Source organism: Poecilia latipinna, unplaced genomic scaffold, assembly GCF_001443285.1.
Source record: "Poecilia latipinna isolate Pla-1442-1.1 unplaced genomic scaffold, P_latipinna-1.0 Scaffold3258, whole genome shotgun sequence".
Classification (NCBI taxonomy): Eukaryota; Metazoa; Chordata; class Actinopteri; order Cyprinodontiformes; family Poeciliidae; genus Poecilia; species Poecilia latipinna.
Genome location: NW_015115874.1, coordinates 2,475 through 19,331, shown reverse-complemented (window position 1 = coordinate 19,331; position 16,857 = coordinate 2,475). Strand labels below are relative to the sequence as shown.

At 43.3% G+C, this 16,857-nt stretch overlaps 1 protein-coding gene across 1 annotated transcript; it reads right to left on the bottom strand.

Annotated features, from left to right (window-relative positions):
* Positions 1 to 485: 485 nt before the first annotated feature.
* Positions 486 to 16,193, bottom strand: LOC106940510 (inactive phospholipase C-like protein 2; the record flags this gene model as incomplete). The annotated part of the gene is made up of 11 exons (XM_015023273.1): positions 486 to 1,636; positions 1,775 to 1,884; positions 6,500 to 6,575; positions 8,999 to 9,202; positions 10,831 to 11,117; positions 11,451 to 11,700; positions 12,687 to 13,886; positions 14,046 to 14,499; positions 15,318 to 15,478; positions 15,669 to 15,818; positions 16,011 to 16,193. Coding segments are annotated over 11 exons (3,237 nt in total), but the record flags the coding sequence as incomplete, so codon positions are not given.
* Between the last annotated feature and the right edge of the window lie 664 nt (positions 16,194 to 16,857).

The following is a 16,857-nucleotide window of genomic DNA, read 5'->3' as shown; positions in this document are numbered from 1 at the left end:
CCATTTATTTACCACCACCATTTTCTCTGGAAGACGAGACGTCTGGAGTTGCTGCGTCTCTGCAGAGTTACCACATGGTGTGTTGGAAAATGAAATCTGAATACTTAATTACATCTTGGATGAGGAAAACCAGGTTTTGGCATAATTCTGTCAGTCCTGCGAGGTATGGGAACAACTCTAATTTGGTGCAAAACTCCAAAGGACTTGAAAAATAAACGTTGCGGTGAGACGTGCCAAAACTTCACCATTCTGCTCGTTAATGTCGACTCCTTCGTCCCCCTCCAATGAATTCTTCAAGCTACAAATGAGCTCCGTTAAGCTTAACAGCACATATGCAGAGGGCCATATGTCTGCCACCCATACCCAGCAGATGAGCGTCCCCAGCTGTCTTCTCAGCCCCACACACAACTTATGTCGTGATAAAATGAATGAATATTAGAAAGAGCTTGCAGAAAAATAAAGAGTAAAACACACACAAGCATTAGTCACTTTGGAAAAAAAAAAAAAAAAGTGTTTATTTCCATCCTGACCGTTACCGGTTGAGTTTGATCTACTGCCACAACACCAATACGCATCTGGAATGTTTTTTTTTTTGTTCTTTTTTCTTCATTCAGCATCAATAACTTATGCAAAATATTCTTTACAGCAAAAGGATAGAATCAAATATTAAAATACTGTACAGTGTTTTGCACGCAAAGTAAACGCTTTCGATGGCAACGGCATCGGTTCCCTGGAGGCAGAAATCAACACCTCGAGTTGATCGGTATGGCAGGTACAGTAAGAAGGGTTTAAGTAGCACATGGGGCCCAGGGGATTCTGGGAAATACAAAAATATAGAATACTGTTTGTAAGACATTTAAAAGGGGATGTCAGGGGGAGGAGAGGGGAGGAAGGTGAGGTTTGGTGCAAAAACAATCTCATGGCAACTGAGTTTAGAGCAGCAATGCGGGAGCAAAACGGCACTCGGTAAAAAAAAAAAAAAAAAAAGAGAGAAGCTGAAGACACACGAGGCTCCACTGGTCCGCACAACGATGGCTGAAGACTTCAAATATCTAAAGATTTACACACAGAGTAGGTTTTCTTTAACTTAAAGGGCAAGGCGTCCTGTTACCTGACCTGGTTTGTTCCCTAAACAACAAATTGACAGACCCACCTCACTGGTTGGCATGTAAAAAATGGCACACTTTAAACCTAGAAAAAGTTCACATGAGAGAGAGATCGTTAAACATTTGGCAGGTTTACAACAGTACAAACAGCAGAACCTTGGCTTCAAGTCTAACTACATTCATCTCTCCGCCGCTGCGATTCTAGGATCTCCTTCCGGCAGCACATCGCCCTGATTGTATATTCAAGATTTTTACTTTTCATGAACACGTTTGTCGGTCTCGGAGCTCAAGAACCCTCTGGCGGTGCGCGAAAAGTTCGTCACAGCAAATATGGCAGCAGTGTGGTCGCGTCGCTGAGGCGAGGCGTCTCAGGCGCTCGAGTTGTCATCCGGACCTCGTCCCGTTTGGGAGCGGACGCGCCTCAGTCCTCCCCCCTTCTTGCTGAGGTTTCCGGTCAGAGCGGCGTCGTGCACCTGCTTCATGTTCTCCTCCACCTCGGCCTTGGCGTGCTTGAGCAGGTCAGCCTGACCCTGAGGCAAAAAAGAGGAGGAGCGATCGGAGGGATTGTGAAATTTTGAAGCTGGAGGCAGAAAGATGTCGCAGTAAACTTCCTACGTGACGCTTCTTTTTTTGTTTTTTCCTTCAAAGTGTGGGCATGAGTGACTCACCTTCAGGATGGTGATGTTCCAGCTGAAGCTCTCCAGCGCTCGACTAACCTTGGAGCCTTTCAGCCCTTCCTTCATCGCCAGGCTTTGCAGCTTTTCATGAAACTCCATCGCTACAGAGGAAAAAAAAAACAAAATGCAAACATTATGACTTTGGGAATATTATTATGCCAACATGGCTAGTGGGCGAAAAAAGAAGGTTTACATGTGTCCAAACATGACGGAATGATTGGGAATTTGGGGATTGTCAAAATCTCTTGGGTCACTTTTAAAGAGCTCCCATTCTGAATAGAGCGTGTGTGTCGGGATCGAGGGTGTGGATCAATTCACAACGTCCAACGTGGCCAGACTTGGTTTTTTGGTGCTTCGTTTAGTCCCCCTTGCTCCGTTTTCAACAGGCATCGAGGAAGACGACCTACTCAAGGAAAACTTCTGGAAAAATCAACGGTAATGAGATTCTAATCAGGCGCACATCGTTCAAAGCAATGACTCAAGTTTTTTTTTTTTTTTTTTAACTGAAACCCTTTGAAATTCCAACAGCAGGTCGCTGTGCTGCATTCTAAGACTAGCTTAAACATGAACGGGTGCAGCAAGCTTCCTGCTTCCAACCTTGGCGCCATTTACTGCAATATATTTGGGGCTAAATGCAAGATTTACTGTCCAACTTTCCAGAAACAAACTTTATACATTTCTTGCAGAAAGGAAGCGCAACCGTTTCCCTCAAGGTGATCTTTGTTGTGCTCAGCATGTGTGTGTGTGTGTGTGTGTGTGTACGGGCAGCCCTTCGGCTTGTTTTAACTTGGCTGCAACGCCTTTGCCTTCGCTTTATGTGTAGGAATTTAAATTGAAGGATCATGCTCTAACCATCAACACCAACAGAATAAACAAACTTATTTTTTTTCCACCCCTATTTTATTATTTGTGTGTTTAAGAGACGGCAAGGATGAGACGAGGAAATTGTCGAGGCACTTTTTCCACTTTACTCTCACGACCAAAGATTTTTTTTTCAGCTAGAATTTTTTTTTTCTCAAAAGCTCCATTTTTGTCATTTAGATTCGCAGTTCAAAAGGGCAAATTAAAAAGAAACGGCCACACCCTGTCTGAGCTGATGGATGCACGGTAGACTTAAAGGACTAAATGAACCACTTGTAAAAGCCTCCAGTCATTTTTCTTTCTGACGGCAAAGCACTAAATGTGACCCTGTTGTGTCTGAACTTTTGACTGTGAAGTTTTGTACTGAAATTTAACATATTTCAACTGGTTGAAATGCGAGTAATTTATAGGAGCGTTAAAATGTCTTAAAGCGTGTAAAACCGTTGCACCAAACTTCATCCGATAAATTCTGGACAAGCTTAATTATTTTTTTATTTTTATTTTTTAATGCGAGATGACATGAAAATGTCTAGGGATAAATTTGCGGATCACGGTGAACTGGCGGCGCTTGTGCAAACACGGAAGCCATACAACTATGAATTATTATTTCAAAAAACAGCAAACAAGAATCAGCCTTTGATAAAGATGTGCGCGCACAAGGATCTTTTCCAAACCCCTTTACCTGGAGGCAAAGGAAAAACAAGTCAAAACCAGGGTGAATACTTTGCAGACATCAGAGGCAGAACTATGAAGAGATTTCACAACACTTGAGCAAAGACGAGCATGGAAATCTGAGCAACGTATGACGAAATCTGCATAAAACAAAAAAAAAAAAAAAAAAAAAAACAACCCTCCAACAAGGCAGGATCTCAGAGTCCAGCCTGCAGCTACTCAGAGCGTGTGCGCACCAAGTTGTTTCCTTGTGTCTGGCTTCCTCTGGCCGCCCCGGGCCACCGTCCCGCTGTTACCATGGAAACCCAAAAGTGGGTTAACACAGGGCAAGGCATCACAGCGAGCCATCAGCCAGAACCTTGACGTTTAGCATGCTAAGTTGTGGGCCTCTTTCTCTCGCGCATGCAGAGAGAGGAGGGTGAGCAGACTGAGGGCGAGTTCGATTCCTCACACGGTTCCTTCTCTGCACCTTAAATGTCTGTAAGCATGACCGCACACCTGCACACACACACACACACCAGTCCCTTCTTCACATTTTCACACCTACATAAGTTGCCTTAATAATAACCTTTACCACACAGTTGCTAGGTAACTCAAAGCAGTGTTGTTCCCTCTGCTGGCTTCTTTCCGAGGGAAAAAAAAAAAAAAAAAAAAGCATGCATACAACACACAACGTTTTGTTTTTTTGTTTTGTTGCTTTTTTTGCATATGCAAACAAAAAAACGAGTCCCGTCTGACCCGCAGGACACGGCAAGCGTCGGGGCCGACTCATCAGGATGTAACACGCATTTCATCACTTCCACTTCCTGCACATCTGAAGCGGAGGAGGAAATGATAAAAGAAAGAAAAAAATTCTCAAATCCTGGTGTTTTTTTTGTTGTTGTTGTTGTTTGTTACACTTCCTGGTGTGGCTCAGAGGACTGTGCTGTACATCGCTCAGCCAGACTGGGAGAACAGCTGATCGCCCGAGGTTGAGAAAAGGTCGACGACGAATATGGGATGGTGTGAAAAAACCGTTAGCAGATGAGGACGCCGTTTCTTGGAAACACCGAATTTAAAAAACAGACTTTCCAACCAATTAAGATCTGCTCGTCACTTTGCCTGCAGCAGTTTAATTTCTCACTTTGCTGCTCAGGAAGCGCTCAACGCACGCTCGGGCCGCACCTTCGTGTTGTCGTTTCTTATCGTTTGTTGTGTTACAAATGGTACGAGTGTACACAATACTCACGACGTGCTTGTAATACAACGAAAATAACAAAAGGTCCGTATAGTACGTCGCATAGTACATTTACGAGTGTCACAAACATCCTGATGATCTCTAATCTAATCTTTTACGATTGAACCTCGTCTGAAGCTGCAGCACATCTTTCCTCTCCTTCCTCCTTCTCCCCTTCCCCTCCCCCTTCCGTTTCCTCTCTCTGCCCTGATGTGACTTCCAGACATCCATCTCTGCCACCAGCCATCCCATGCTTCCCCTCCAAGTGACCCATATAGGCCTTCTTCCGGTGCGCGCCCTCCTTTCAGACCACAGAGTGGACCTCCGCCTTGGGGATCACCTGATCACCATCTTTGCCCTTAACACACAGGAAGAGCTTTGTTCAGAACATCGGGCTCCAGGCTCCATAATCAGATGAACATACAAACAGTGGGCCGACTCCCGCGGGCGGGAGGAGGGAGGGCTGAGCAATCGCAAACTTAAATCTGTTTACATGTGACCGCCGGTGAAATAAAGGATTCATCCAGAGTTCAGGGTGGCAAGATGGGATCGCGGCCGTGCTGCAGAAAAGGTAAAAGTGTTAAATGAGAGAAGTCGGTTCAACAAAAACCCACGAAGAGGAATGAGAGATGTTTTCTCGGAGAGAAGAGTCTCCAGATTTGTTAAACAACATTAATCAGATTGCCTTCAGCTTTACGCAGTGACCCGAGATGAACCCCGACTCTACAGAAACATTTCGCTTTTTTTTTTTTTTTTTCCGTTCCCCCAAAACAAGCAACTGATCATCATTTCTGAACATCAAATACACAAAATGTACGATATATACGCCCAAGGAGGATCTGACTCTTGTCTGATACAGCAAAAGTCTGGCTGTTAAGAGTCAGACAACCCAAACTGTCCCTTGTTGAAGTAAACAAAAAGCTCATGCCAGAAACCAAAGACGGGCCGGATTTCAGTGACGGAGAAGCAACGGTGATGTTAGTTTAAACCTGCTGCTTTCAGAAAACATGCATATAAACCACACCAGTGCAAAAGTTGTGACCTAGTAGTAACTTACAAAAATGATTCATACCCCTTGAGGTTTTTTTTCTCCCGTTTTTTTGTGACGTTTCATCGGGGTCTTATGTAACAAGTCACCATCGTGACAGTGCAGAATCGTGAGTTTAGAGGGGAAAGGATTTAAGGCTTTTCACAAATCTGAAAAGTGTGCGACCTGCCTTTAGATTGAGCCTTACTCAGCTAATAATTCACAGAGCCGCCTCTCATTGCAAATTATAATTGCAAATCATTTGGGGTCAGTTTTTGCCCGACTGTCTAACCAATTGTTCTTTGCAAAGTAGCCCAAACGGAAAAAAAAAAAAAAAAATCCAAAATCTTACATTTGGACCCAAGCCTGAGTCATCTGAGGTTAAATTACAAACAGGTGAACTCAATTTACCAATTAGGTAATCTATAAGGCTTTTATTTAGGGATATAAGGGCCTAGGAAGATTCATAAAAACACATCCCCGATTCTTATCTTGAAAAATAAAATTGTTTGTCTCCGTTTTAGAACACTTGCTGCACGTCTTTCTCATCTCTCTCCTTCTGGTGCCCAATTACTGTTAAAAAAAAGGTTGCAAATGCCTAAAAATGTCTTTAAAAAAAAGAAAAAAATATGGGGACTAGAAATCAAAAAGCAGCATAAATGAGGTAAAAAAAAAAAGACATTTATAAAGTAATTAAAATAAAATACAGAAAAAGGAAGGAGATCGCACAAAAATAAGTCAGAGCCTAAAAAAATTAAAAAAAATAAATCAAAGTTGAGAAACATGATGGTAAAATAGCTTTGATCAGAAGAGAATAAACTTAAGAAAAATGAAAAGAAGCAGATGAAGTACAAAGCATCGTGCGTGGGAGCTCTCACAAGCACGAGCCGGTTATATGAGTTTCCCCTGGAGTTATGTCCATCATAAAACACCTACTCACCCGTTGTCTGTATGTGCAGGATTTTTTCATAGATTGCATCTGCAAACTCCACCACAGCTTTGCTTGCGTTGACCATCTGGGGGTGGGGAAAACAGGAAACGGACACTCCGTTAGCAACAGGGGGCCATAAATCGCATCGGTATTTAGCTGATAAAATCCTACCGTCAGGTACATTTGCAAAACTTTTATTGGGTGTAACATAACAGAGCTAGCTGGTGGATCTACAACGAAAATGAAAAAGCAAGAATCATTTAAATGGAAGACACGTCAATGTGTTCTGCAACACACGGAATTACTGCTCCACATTGGAAAAGAAATAAAAAAAAAAAGAGTTTAGACTCAAAGTACGACTATATGAACGCACATAGCTACATATGGATGACATGCAGAGACTGACTGAATAATGAGACACGTCCTTTCAGAAAGCCTGGACCCCGAGTGGGGAGGGAGAGGGGGGGGGGAGAGAGAAAAGAAACGCTCTTTTCAAGCAAATAAGGGATTTTACTACCTCATATCGCCGAAAACCAGATCAAATTCCACCAGAAGTGCATAATCGGATTCTCATTTCCTGACTCTTCCTTTCTGCGTGTGTCGGGGACTCAGGCGAGGAATCCATTTAGCCAAATCGCATTCAAATCTATGCTAATGGTATTCAGCGGCGGGGCGAGCTTCTGCAGCTCCGCTCCGTTCAGCTGGAACGGAAGCGGCTGGAGACACGGACTAACCCACTTGTATGTGCTAGCTGAGACCCGCGGTGCACAGGCCTGCGGTCCCACAAGCTAGATGCACAGCGCTGATAAACAGCTGTGGGGCGATTTAAAGTGTCCCAGATTGTGCACTGAAAACCGTAATCAAGAGCATTTCAACTTTGCAACTTGTTCTTGTCTCAGAACCTGCAGCACATCAGCGGTGCATCTTCACACCCAAGATATTCCTCAAAAAAAATAAATAAAAAATAAATAAATAAATACTTAAAGTAAAATAAACATTAAAAATAAAAAATAAACATTTACAGGCAGTCTTGGCAAAAAGTGGCCTCTTGGGGTCACTCAACCTCTATAAGAACCCTCAGATGCTTTTTGCATACTAACTAGTTGTTTGGGAAGCACGCCAGGAAAAAAACCCATTCTGTCCTACCACTTCAAATGTAAATATCGGCAGCTTGCTAAAATCTACAGGTAGGCGTGTCATGGTTTATCTTGCTGGATGATAAATTGTCTCAGAAATTAATGCCACAAATGATGATATAACCTTCAAGGACTCTACTGATAATGGCATAATAATGCAACTTCGTCCTCTCAAAGATCAATAAACTAATTTAGTAAAGAACATTTTAAATGTCCAAAACAAAGCAACCAAAAGCAATAAATAAAACTCGTATAAAACCCACACACACCACCGAAACCAAGAAGAAAATGCGTTATGAAGTCTCTGTAAACAAAATTGCCCTTCAAAAAAATATAAATCCAAAATGATCGAGGTCATTTTTAATTCATCGTGCGATTCATTTGTTGCTTATTGTGGCAGGTTCAGCTACAGGGACTTTATCAGAATCCTGCTCTATCAGATGAGACTGAAATTCAGCTTGCTTTAGCAATTACTCTGATCCCTTTACGTGAAATGAGGTTCCAATAGCTGTGGCAATATTTATTTTGTTAGAAAACAAAACCAACAAATTTTCACCATGGTTTTCCCCCCTCCACCCAAACCATCTCCATTTACAATAAAGTTAGCATTCTTCTAGATTTTTCTGTCAGATTAGGCTGATGATTATAGTTTACCCAGTAAGTGTAAAAAAAACTATGTTTTCAAACAAATAAAAATAATAATAAAAAAAAGGCTAGTTTCCTCATTGAAGCTGCATGAAACCCACTTATTAAAGAGCGACTGGAGTGGAGCAAGTTCAGCCAAAACAAACTAGGGAGGAAGAATATAGAGGGAAGAAAGACATTAAAAGACAAACCGACACCAAACATAAGCAAGGGTAAATAAAAGCAGCTTTAAACCTTTTTGAATACAAAGATTTATGCCTCCGCCACTGCCGGTCTGTGAGACGGTAACTAACGGATACGCCTTTGTTTTCTTTGTTTCTTTCAGTCTTTTTTTTTTTTTTCCTGCAAATTAACTCCCCATCGCCTGACGCCCGGTCGCGTATATTTAGAAACCATTCCATAAATCAAATCTGGTGAACGACTTTCCCCTCCGTGCTCGGTGGAAGTCTGTGGTTTATTTGGGTGGAAACACACGGAGGCTTCGCGCCAACATGGGGATGTTGCCGGCAAGCTGAAGACAAACGGAGGGTGGTGGGTGTTGTCTGCGACGCGACAATGAAAGCTCACTTTGTACTTCGAAGCTAGCTGCCTCAAAAAGGAAGCGTTTGATTGTCGGGTCAAAGAGTCAGAGGGGAGGGATGCGACTCGCATGCCATTTCTTGTCATTTGCTTTTTTTCCCCCTTTCATTTCTGATCACACGTTTTCCAAGTTTCATTCTTTCCTCACCGTATCGTACGTAGAGACGACTCGGCGCAGGACGTCCGGCAGGGGCCCCTGGGGCTCCAGCGTGGGGTAGCCATCTCTCAGGTCAAACAGCAGTAACGGGGTCCCCTCTGGGCCCGACACTCTGGAGCCCAGGGCCAGCACACACTGCATGAGGTTGGCCACAGCCGACACCCCACACAGCTCCCTGAATACTGCAACGGAGTTCTGAGAAAAAAAACAACAAAAAAAGTCTTATTATTTAAGTATTTAGAGAATATAAATAATTTTGTATCCTATTTGATCTAAAAAAAAAAAGGGGAAAAAAAAGAAGACATTTTTAGCCTGATATAAATATCACAAGTGTGTGATACGTTTCACACGTAAACATCTGGTTTCAGTTGTATTTCTGTGGGCTGACAGAAACTCAACATAATTTGTAGAAAGTATCAAAACAAATAAACCCGGGATAATTGTGAGATTTTTTTTCCCCTCCTTCCCGTTACCGACTTGATTTATTTTCTCCACAAAGCAGTTTGTCTTTCCTTTCAGAAATCATTTATTCTCCTGCCGCAGCAGTGTTGCGGAGGTTCGAAAGAAACCGAACGGCGTGAACACCGGCAATCTCGTATTAGTGACAGTTTAATTGGCATAATTAATACAGGCACTTACAGACCAAACCGACTGACTGGCTCATGAAGTACGTTTTGAAAAGGAATATTGAATAATATTTCACACTGGAGTGAATATTGATTCTGCTGAATAATTACCAAACTGAACTGTATGTGTTTATGAGTGTATTGAAGTGATTAATGGTGGAGTAAAGCCGAAGCTAAAGGCAAGATTAAAGAAACCGACTGGTTCGCAGTGGACAAACTGTGGCTTCGCTTTAAATGGCGCAGAACTAACAACTGGCCACTTTGACCTTCATCGGCTCTGACCGATGGAGATCTGTAACACATCGATTAATGTTTGCCACATTTCATGGCTGATTTAAGAGAACACTTACTCGAATTAGTTTGTAAGTTTTACAGTCTTCAGAAAGAAAATCTGAAAAACCTAAAGACAGACCGGAAATCTGCGTCGGCCATTAAAAGCCCGACTGGTGTAAATCTTCTACAGGGACACACGAGGTCATTACGTTCCACGTTTTGCTTTCGGGTGGTGTTGACGCCAATGCTGATGTTGGCTAGTGTTTGATTTGGCAGAAAGACGTAATCTAATTTCACTGCAAATTATGCCATTGTCAGACTCTGCTTAAATTATAAGTGGTTAAGCTTTGATTAAAAAAAAAAAGTGAGCAGAGGTGACTTGATTAGCAGAGTCACATGGACAGGAAATCTTCCAAGTGAGGCCCTTCCAGTTCATCTGAATTGAAATTGGACTCAGGGGCCTCTGGTATTTAAAGCTTCTTCCTGTAGTTTGTTCCAATTTCTTATTATTTTCAAATCCATTTATGACCAAGTCTTAAAATGATATTAACTTGCTTTGTTGAGTAGAAGTAAAAAGGGTCAGATAGTTCACGTTATCTACACGGCTTTCTGCACATAGATTTTGCTGAAAAGCTTCCACTGCTTGCTGCTTTCCACAAAACTGAAAGATGCGAGATGAAGATTGATATTGAAGATTTCCTAAATAAAACCTTTTTGGAATCCAGTCACACCAGTCTTTAGGACTCCTCTGCTATCAGCCGACCTTTGTTCTCTTTTTTTTTTTTCTGTTAATCTGAAACATATCTTCAACACTCCATTATGTCAGAAATACCGCTCTACAGATAACAAGCAGTCTGTACATTTGTTGAGATGTTTTATCTAAGCCTTACATTGAAGCACATATTCCATGAATTGTTTCCTCACCTGCATGTTACCTCTCAAGTCTGCCGCTTCTCTCAGAAGAGGGGCGGCCATCTTGAAAACCTCGTCGACAGTCCGAACTCCCAAGTCCCTCAGAGCTGTGTACTCCCTCCCTTTTCGAGTCTTTCGTACCGAGAGGCCTCTTTTGTAAGGTTTTCCACCTCCTCTCCGGTTTGTGAGGGCCACATGTACAAACAACTTGGCGTGTGGAAGGTCCTCCCCAGTGAGGGACTGGAGGGGCACGTGTCGGTAGCCAGGTTGGAGGCACTCCAGTGGTATAGTATACTGGCCTGCAGTGGTTGAGAACTACTTTAATTGCAGCGTCACAAAGCAAAAGCTGGTCATTGCTAACCTGAATGTTTCTTTCTGTTCACATAGCATGTTGGACGTATTGTGGTTGTGACATCTACACAACAACAACAATAACATTTCCCACAGTACTGCCACCGGAAACAGGTATTTCCACATCTGGTTGCATCACATCCTGTTTTATGTGCACTAATAAAACCTTTTTGTACTAGATCACATTCCACCCAAAAAAAAAAAAAAACCCTCTTTGTTTGCTGTACGGATATGAACAATTAAGAGATTTCCTTTTCCAATAATAGACCCAGCACACTGACCTATGAATTCATCCCCAATGAAGTCATCGTCCAACACCACAAAACGAACCATGGCAAGCTCTGGCAAGTTGATCTGGAACTCGAAGCTCTCGTCAAAGATGGGGTTGTCCCCGTTCTGCCTCACCGTCCTGGTGCGGCGCTCGCTGCAGTCGGCTGGGATGCCATGGATCTCCACGTACACGTATGGGTCTACAACGTCCCCTTTGGCCCCAGAACCTTTTGGTTTGGGCAGATTCTGGCCACTGATCACCTGGAAGAAAAACACCAATCATTTTTAGTGCCCACATGGTAGCAACACATACGCAGCCCATTCTTTACCTACAACGAGGTGAGTTGTAACATGGGACTTTCTAGAACTAGAAGATTACAATTACAATCCTGGAACTGACTAGTAACTTTTGACAGGGTTGGCAAAGAGAAGAACTGACTTTTAACTTGGTAATTTCTCCTTAAATTATTACCATCTGACATTTTAGGTTTACTTTTAATTAGATAAGCGTTTTGGAAATTACAGTCATCATTTCTAGACATCAAGCTGTAATATGAGATGATTTACAAAGTGACCATTTTCTGAACTCCAGTGAGTCTTTCCAGAGCTTAGAGGTAACGCTCCTTGAACTTGAAATGATACTTTTGGAAATTAAGTTGCATCATCAAGCGACTCAAATTCTCTGTGGTGCTTTCCAGAATTTTGGGAATAGTTTCTATAACTTACCGTTCACTTTAATTGTTTTATTAGGTAACTCGTAACATGGTACCATCAGGAATGTGCACGTTACTTTCCTGTAACTTATTAGTTTAGAGGACAAAGTGGCTTGTGTTTTTGCACACACCTGAACTTTGAGGTTACTTTAAAAAGACAGGTGTCCAAACGTACAAATAACTTATGAAAAACTACCTCATAAAAGTACAGAAAAGTACCCTGTAGGGTTCCATAAGCATTTCTGAAAAGTAATCTGTAAGTTTCAGGAAATTCCCCTGTAATTTCCAGAAAGTTAACACTGTTATCCATTACAAACATACAATGTTATAATAATGCAACTGAAATTGATACAGTCTGTAAAGTTCATACTTTGACTGTCAAGCACACCCTAGCTCTTATTCAAGTTCCCTAATATTTGTTACTTTTAATGTAGTTTGATCAACAAATTTGCCAATGTTTTGAAACTGGATGCTAGCATCTCAATCATTTCCAGCACATAATAATAATTTATTATTTAATGATTTATGCTCTACCTTTACATGCAGCAGCTGTGGCGACACGCCCGGTACAGTGTCTTTGGTGTCAGCGCTGAAGTAAGACACTTCCTGCCGCATGATGGCCGGACGCAGCACGTAACCGCAGCTCCCGTTCTGCCGGAACCAGGCCGTGTTCAGGTCCATCATCAGTCCTGCCGTCTGAAAATTCATTGACACAATCTGACAGCCGCACTTCCACAGGTCCTGGGGATTCATATTGCTCGAGTCAATGCGCATGGGATTGGGGTAGACTCGAGACAAGAAATGCTTGTTGTGATTGACGAAGTCCCCAGGGCTGTCGCCAGCCAGACGCAAAGCCAGGGACTCGTGGAAAGAGCACAGTTCCCAAGGCTTTTGAGCCTTAGAGGAAGTTTTAAAATCTTTAAAGCCAACTGAATGACATAGAGTTACCAAGTCGGACAGTTCCCGCAACAGCTGGAAACGTTTGGGGGAAGGATGAGGCATGTTGGACTGAGGGACAGATGTGAGAGAGACACTTTTTTGCACAACGTCCTTCTCGGTTCCGCCAGCATTTACCACTTTTATCCTTTGGCTCATTTCTGCTCCTTCATCTTCCTCGCTCACCTCCCCATCTGAATCTGGCCCGAGCTTTTTACCCTTCAGCAGGATTCGATGTCTTAGTTCCTCTGGCGACGGTAGGTACAAAGCCCCTTCAGCTGGTAGATCTCTATACAGTTTATCCCCCAATATCCTTGTGAGATGCTGCAGCAAAACTTTTTGCTGTTGCAGCGAACAGTGATTTTCAACACAGAGAATTAACGGGTACTCCGACGCCACAAACGCAAACTTTGCAATTGCCTCCAACACAGAATGCAGAGCCAGTGGACGGGAAAGGCTGTGACCCGTGCACACCACCGGCTCCCCGTCGGGGCCGTCCCAAACGTCCACCTCCACGCAGCGGCAGCCCATCTTCAGGGCACGGATGTAACCGGATTTATCGGAGGGACCTCGAAACTGGTCCTCGATGAGGTAGGTGTTGTGGGAGGAGTTGATGTAGTAGTGAGACAAAGGCTGGGACATGTCTTGACAAATGGCGTCATGCTCCCGGTCGAACAGGTGGCACTCTGACGAAGTGAGGTAGCTGGTGAAGCCGTCCAGTGACAGGTGTCCCTGCTGCCGACCCTCTTCTGACGGCTCGTGGGCCTGGATGAGTTGCAGACTCATTTCCTCACTCACCTGGATGGAGAAAAAAATTAAGACCGAGAAATAAATGGAGAAATTACAGACTACAAGGAGGAATAAAAGTCTTAGACCAAGAGCTTGTCATCCAAGAAAAAGGAACATTTTTACATTTGACCTGTTTTCTGAAATTATGCATCGTTTCATGTTACCCACTTGTGCCACGCCCTGCTCAGCTTCTATGAACCTCATCAGGTCCTTTGCATCCAGGTACTCTTTGTTACTGGAGAACTGCACCAGCAGAAAGTAGATCTCTGGACGGGTGCAAAAGTCATGGAAGACCTCAATGAACTCCTGCTTGGTCACTTGCTCCTTTCTCGCCGACGGCTTTTCGTTTTCGGCGTGGTCTTTAGAGCCCGATTCATTGCCCGTCTTCTCCCGGAGTCTCTGGATCTCCTTAAACCTGTGCTCCACTTTACCGCTGCTCACTCCAGGATTCACGCTTTGTACCAACTTAACAGCCGACTGCAAGGGAATCCCCTCCTCGATGACTTCCTGTTTATTTTGATCGGCGGCAGAGGAAAACAACTGCTCCAGCCAGTGAAGGCGAAGGCTGTCCTGACTGTTGGCCAGTATGTCGAGGGCGTGTCTGCCGTACTGCATGAGATACCTAGAAGCAGATAAGAGATGGAAGAGCGCCGATTATCTAACAGGAGACATTACTTTGTTTTCAGGAAAACAAACAATCCCCCCCCCCACCACCCCCAACTTTCCAAGAGACGCGTGGCTGAGAATTTGCTTGAATGCCAATCTTGATCAATGGCAGTGGCTTTTAAAACAGGCAAAATTCAGACGAATAGGCCAGTAGAGTAACCCACCAAAACTCCTGATTTGACCCACTGGAAAAAGCAAGCCAAACCCTAGAACATGCAGCAGTATGCACATATCTTGAGTCGGTTCTCTAATGAGACTTTTTTTTTTTTTTTTACTCATTTCTGATATAGTTTACTCGATGAGACACAACCTTCAGAGACTGTTCATCCACTGTAGATTGTCTTTTGTCCTTTCTGCAGACTACTTTCTGATTTCTCGAAAGATACAGTTCCTCCGAGGTTCTGACATTTGTCCAATCACCTGAAGATTTTGGGTCAAAAATGACTCATTTAGTTGCATTTAGTTCCCGATTTTAACCACCTCGACTAAAAGCCTTGTTCCATCTGAAAATAATCCCAGAGCATGATGCATTCATGGCCATATTTCGTTGTGGTATTTTTCTGGAGATGCTCAGTGGTGGTTTTGTGCCAAACTTTCCCTTTGGAATTCTAAACTATTTGATACATTGAAGGTTCTGAAATGACTTTTTTCATTTCAGAACCTTCAAAGTCCACTTTATGTCTCACAAACCTTGAGGCTTACATAGTAAGTTTATCGATGAGTTTTGTACAGTTTAAGTGCCAAATCTGCTTTCAGTTGTCCGTCTTGCCTTACCTTAGACCAGTCACCCAAATGTTCGCCACTTCAGCAGAGTTGGCCACCAGGTCCAAGCTCTCGTACATCTCTCCGTAGATGATGGAAAATGCACAGTCCTCCGAAATTTGCTCATAAACTCCACTGGTGCGGAAGGTTTCCGTGTTACGACCTGTCCGGACCTGGAATTTGTGATTCATAAAACCTCACGTCAGACGCCATATAAACCAAAATAACTGCTGCCCTCAAAAAGGTTGTAAATATCTCTGAAGCTTGAAAAACAGTCAAAGGTCACGTATAAAGGAAAGGCCAGGGAGGGCTGCTCTGATGGTCCGATGATCTGTTGCTGCACTCTGAGCAAAACAAACTCACCTCGCGTATCGAGTCGAGAAAGATCCGCGCTTTGTCCGACTCCTTCTTGGACGGCTCCCAGAACAGAGCCTGCAGGCCCGCGTCCAGAAGGTAGTAACGCTGATATACACGAGAGTTGGGGCGGATTTTTTTCAGCTCGCTGCCTTCGACCTGGAAGACGGGACATGAAAGCGACCGTCACTCACATGAGCTCCCAAACTCTGTTGACAAGCTCTGTCGGGTGTTTGACAAAACGGAAAGCCCTTGATGCGTGTGTGGAACATTAAATATTTCATGTACAGTCGTGTAACTCTTGTTTATTTTTTTATTTTTTTTCGGAAGGTCACACAGCTGCAGACGCACCATGGAGTGGATACACCCGGCAGCGCTGCTGATCTTCTTCTCCGCCAGGCTGCTGCTGAAGGACACAGTCTTCTTTTTCTCCCGACCGGCACGTGAGCCATCCTGAACAGGAAGGAGGGAGGGATGAAAGGATGGGACAAGCAGGGGAGGAGATATGGCAATAAGTTTATGAAAATTTTTTGCCTAAACAGAGACATCAAGACAATCAGTCATTACTTTAAAGACTATTCCCATCCTATTTATGACATTTTTAAACCACACAATGGAGTTCAAGGGATTAAAAACCACGAGCTTATACAAGCATACAGATTATTTGGCTTTCTCATGCCGGTCTGTTATTGTTTTTTTTGTGTTTTTTTCTAATGCCATGCTAAAAGCCTTCATTTGCCCTTGCCCTTCAAAACTAGTCCATTAATCAAACCTGACTAGACGGGAGGCAGCAGGCCGCAGCATTCTAATTCTGCCCCATCCACGACGACGCTCAATCCGTTTATCCGGGCTCGCCATCACAGCTCGTCCTTTTGATTTATCGACTTAATAGACATCGCCCACGCAAAGAGCCCCGCGCTAACGGATAAGAGCATGTAGTATGTGGGCAAAAATTATTTAATTGCGGCTGCATTTGTCCAGAAGTAATCAAATCAAAGTGCTAAGTAGAGTTAGTTTGAGACTGGATAAGCAGGGTAATGTAATTACATCGGGAGAGCAGGTAGGACAGGGTGTAGCAAAACACAGAACCGCTCTTTCACTGCAAAAATGTGGTTCACTAAGGCTTTTCGAAAGACCAAAATTTAAATAAAAAGGAACTAGAATCAGTTACATTCTGATTTGTATCACTTTTAGCGCT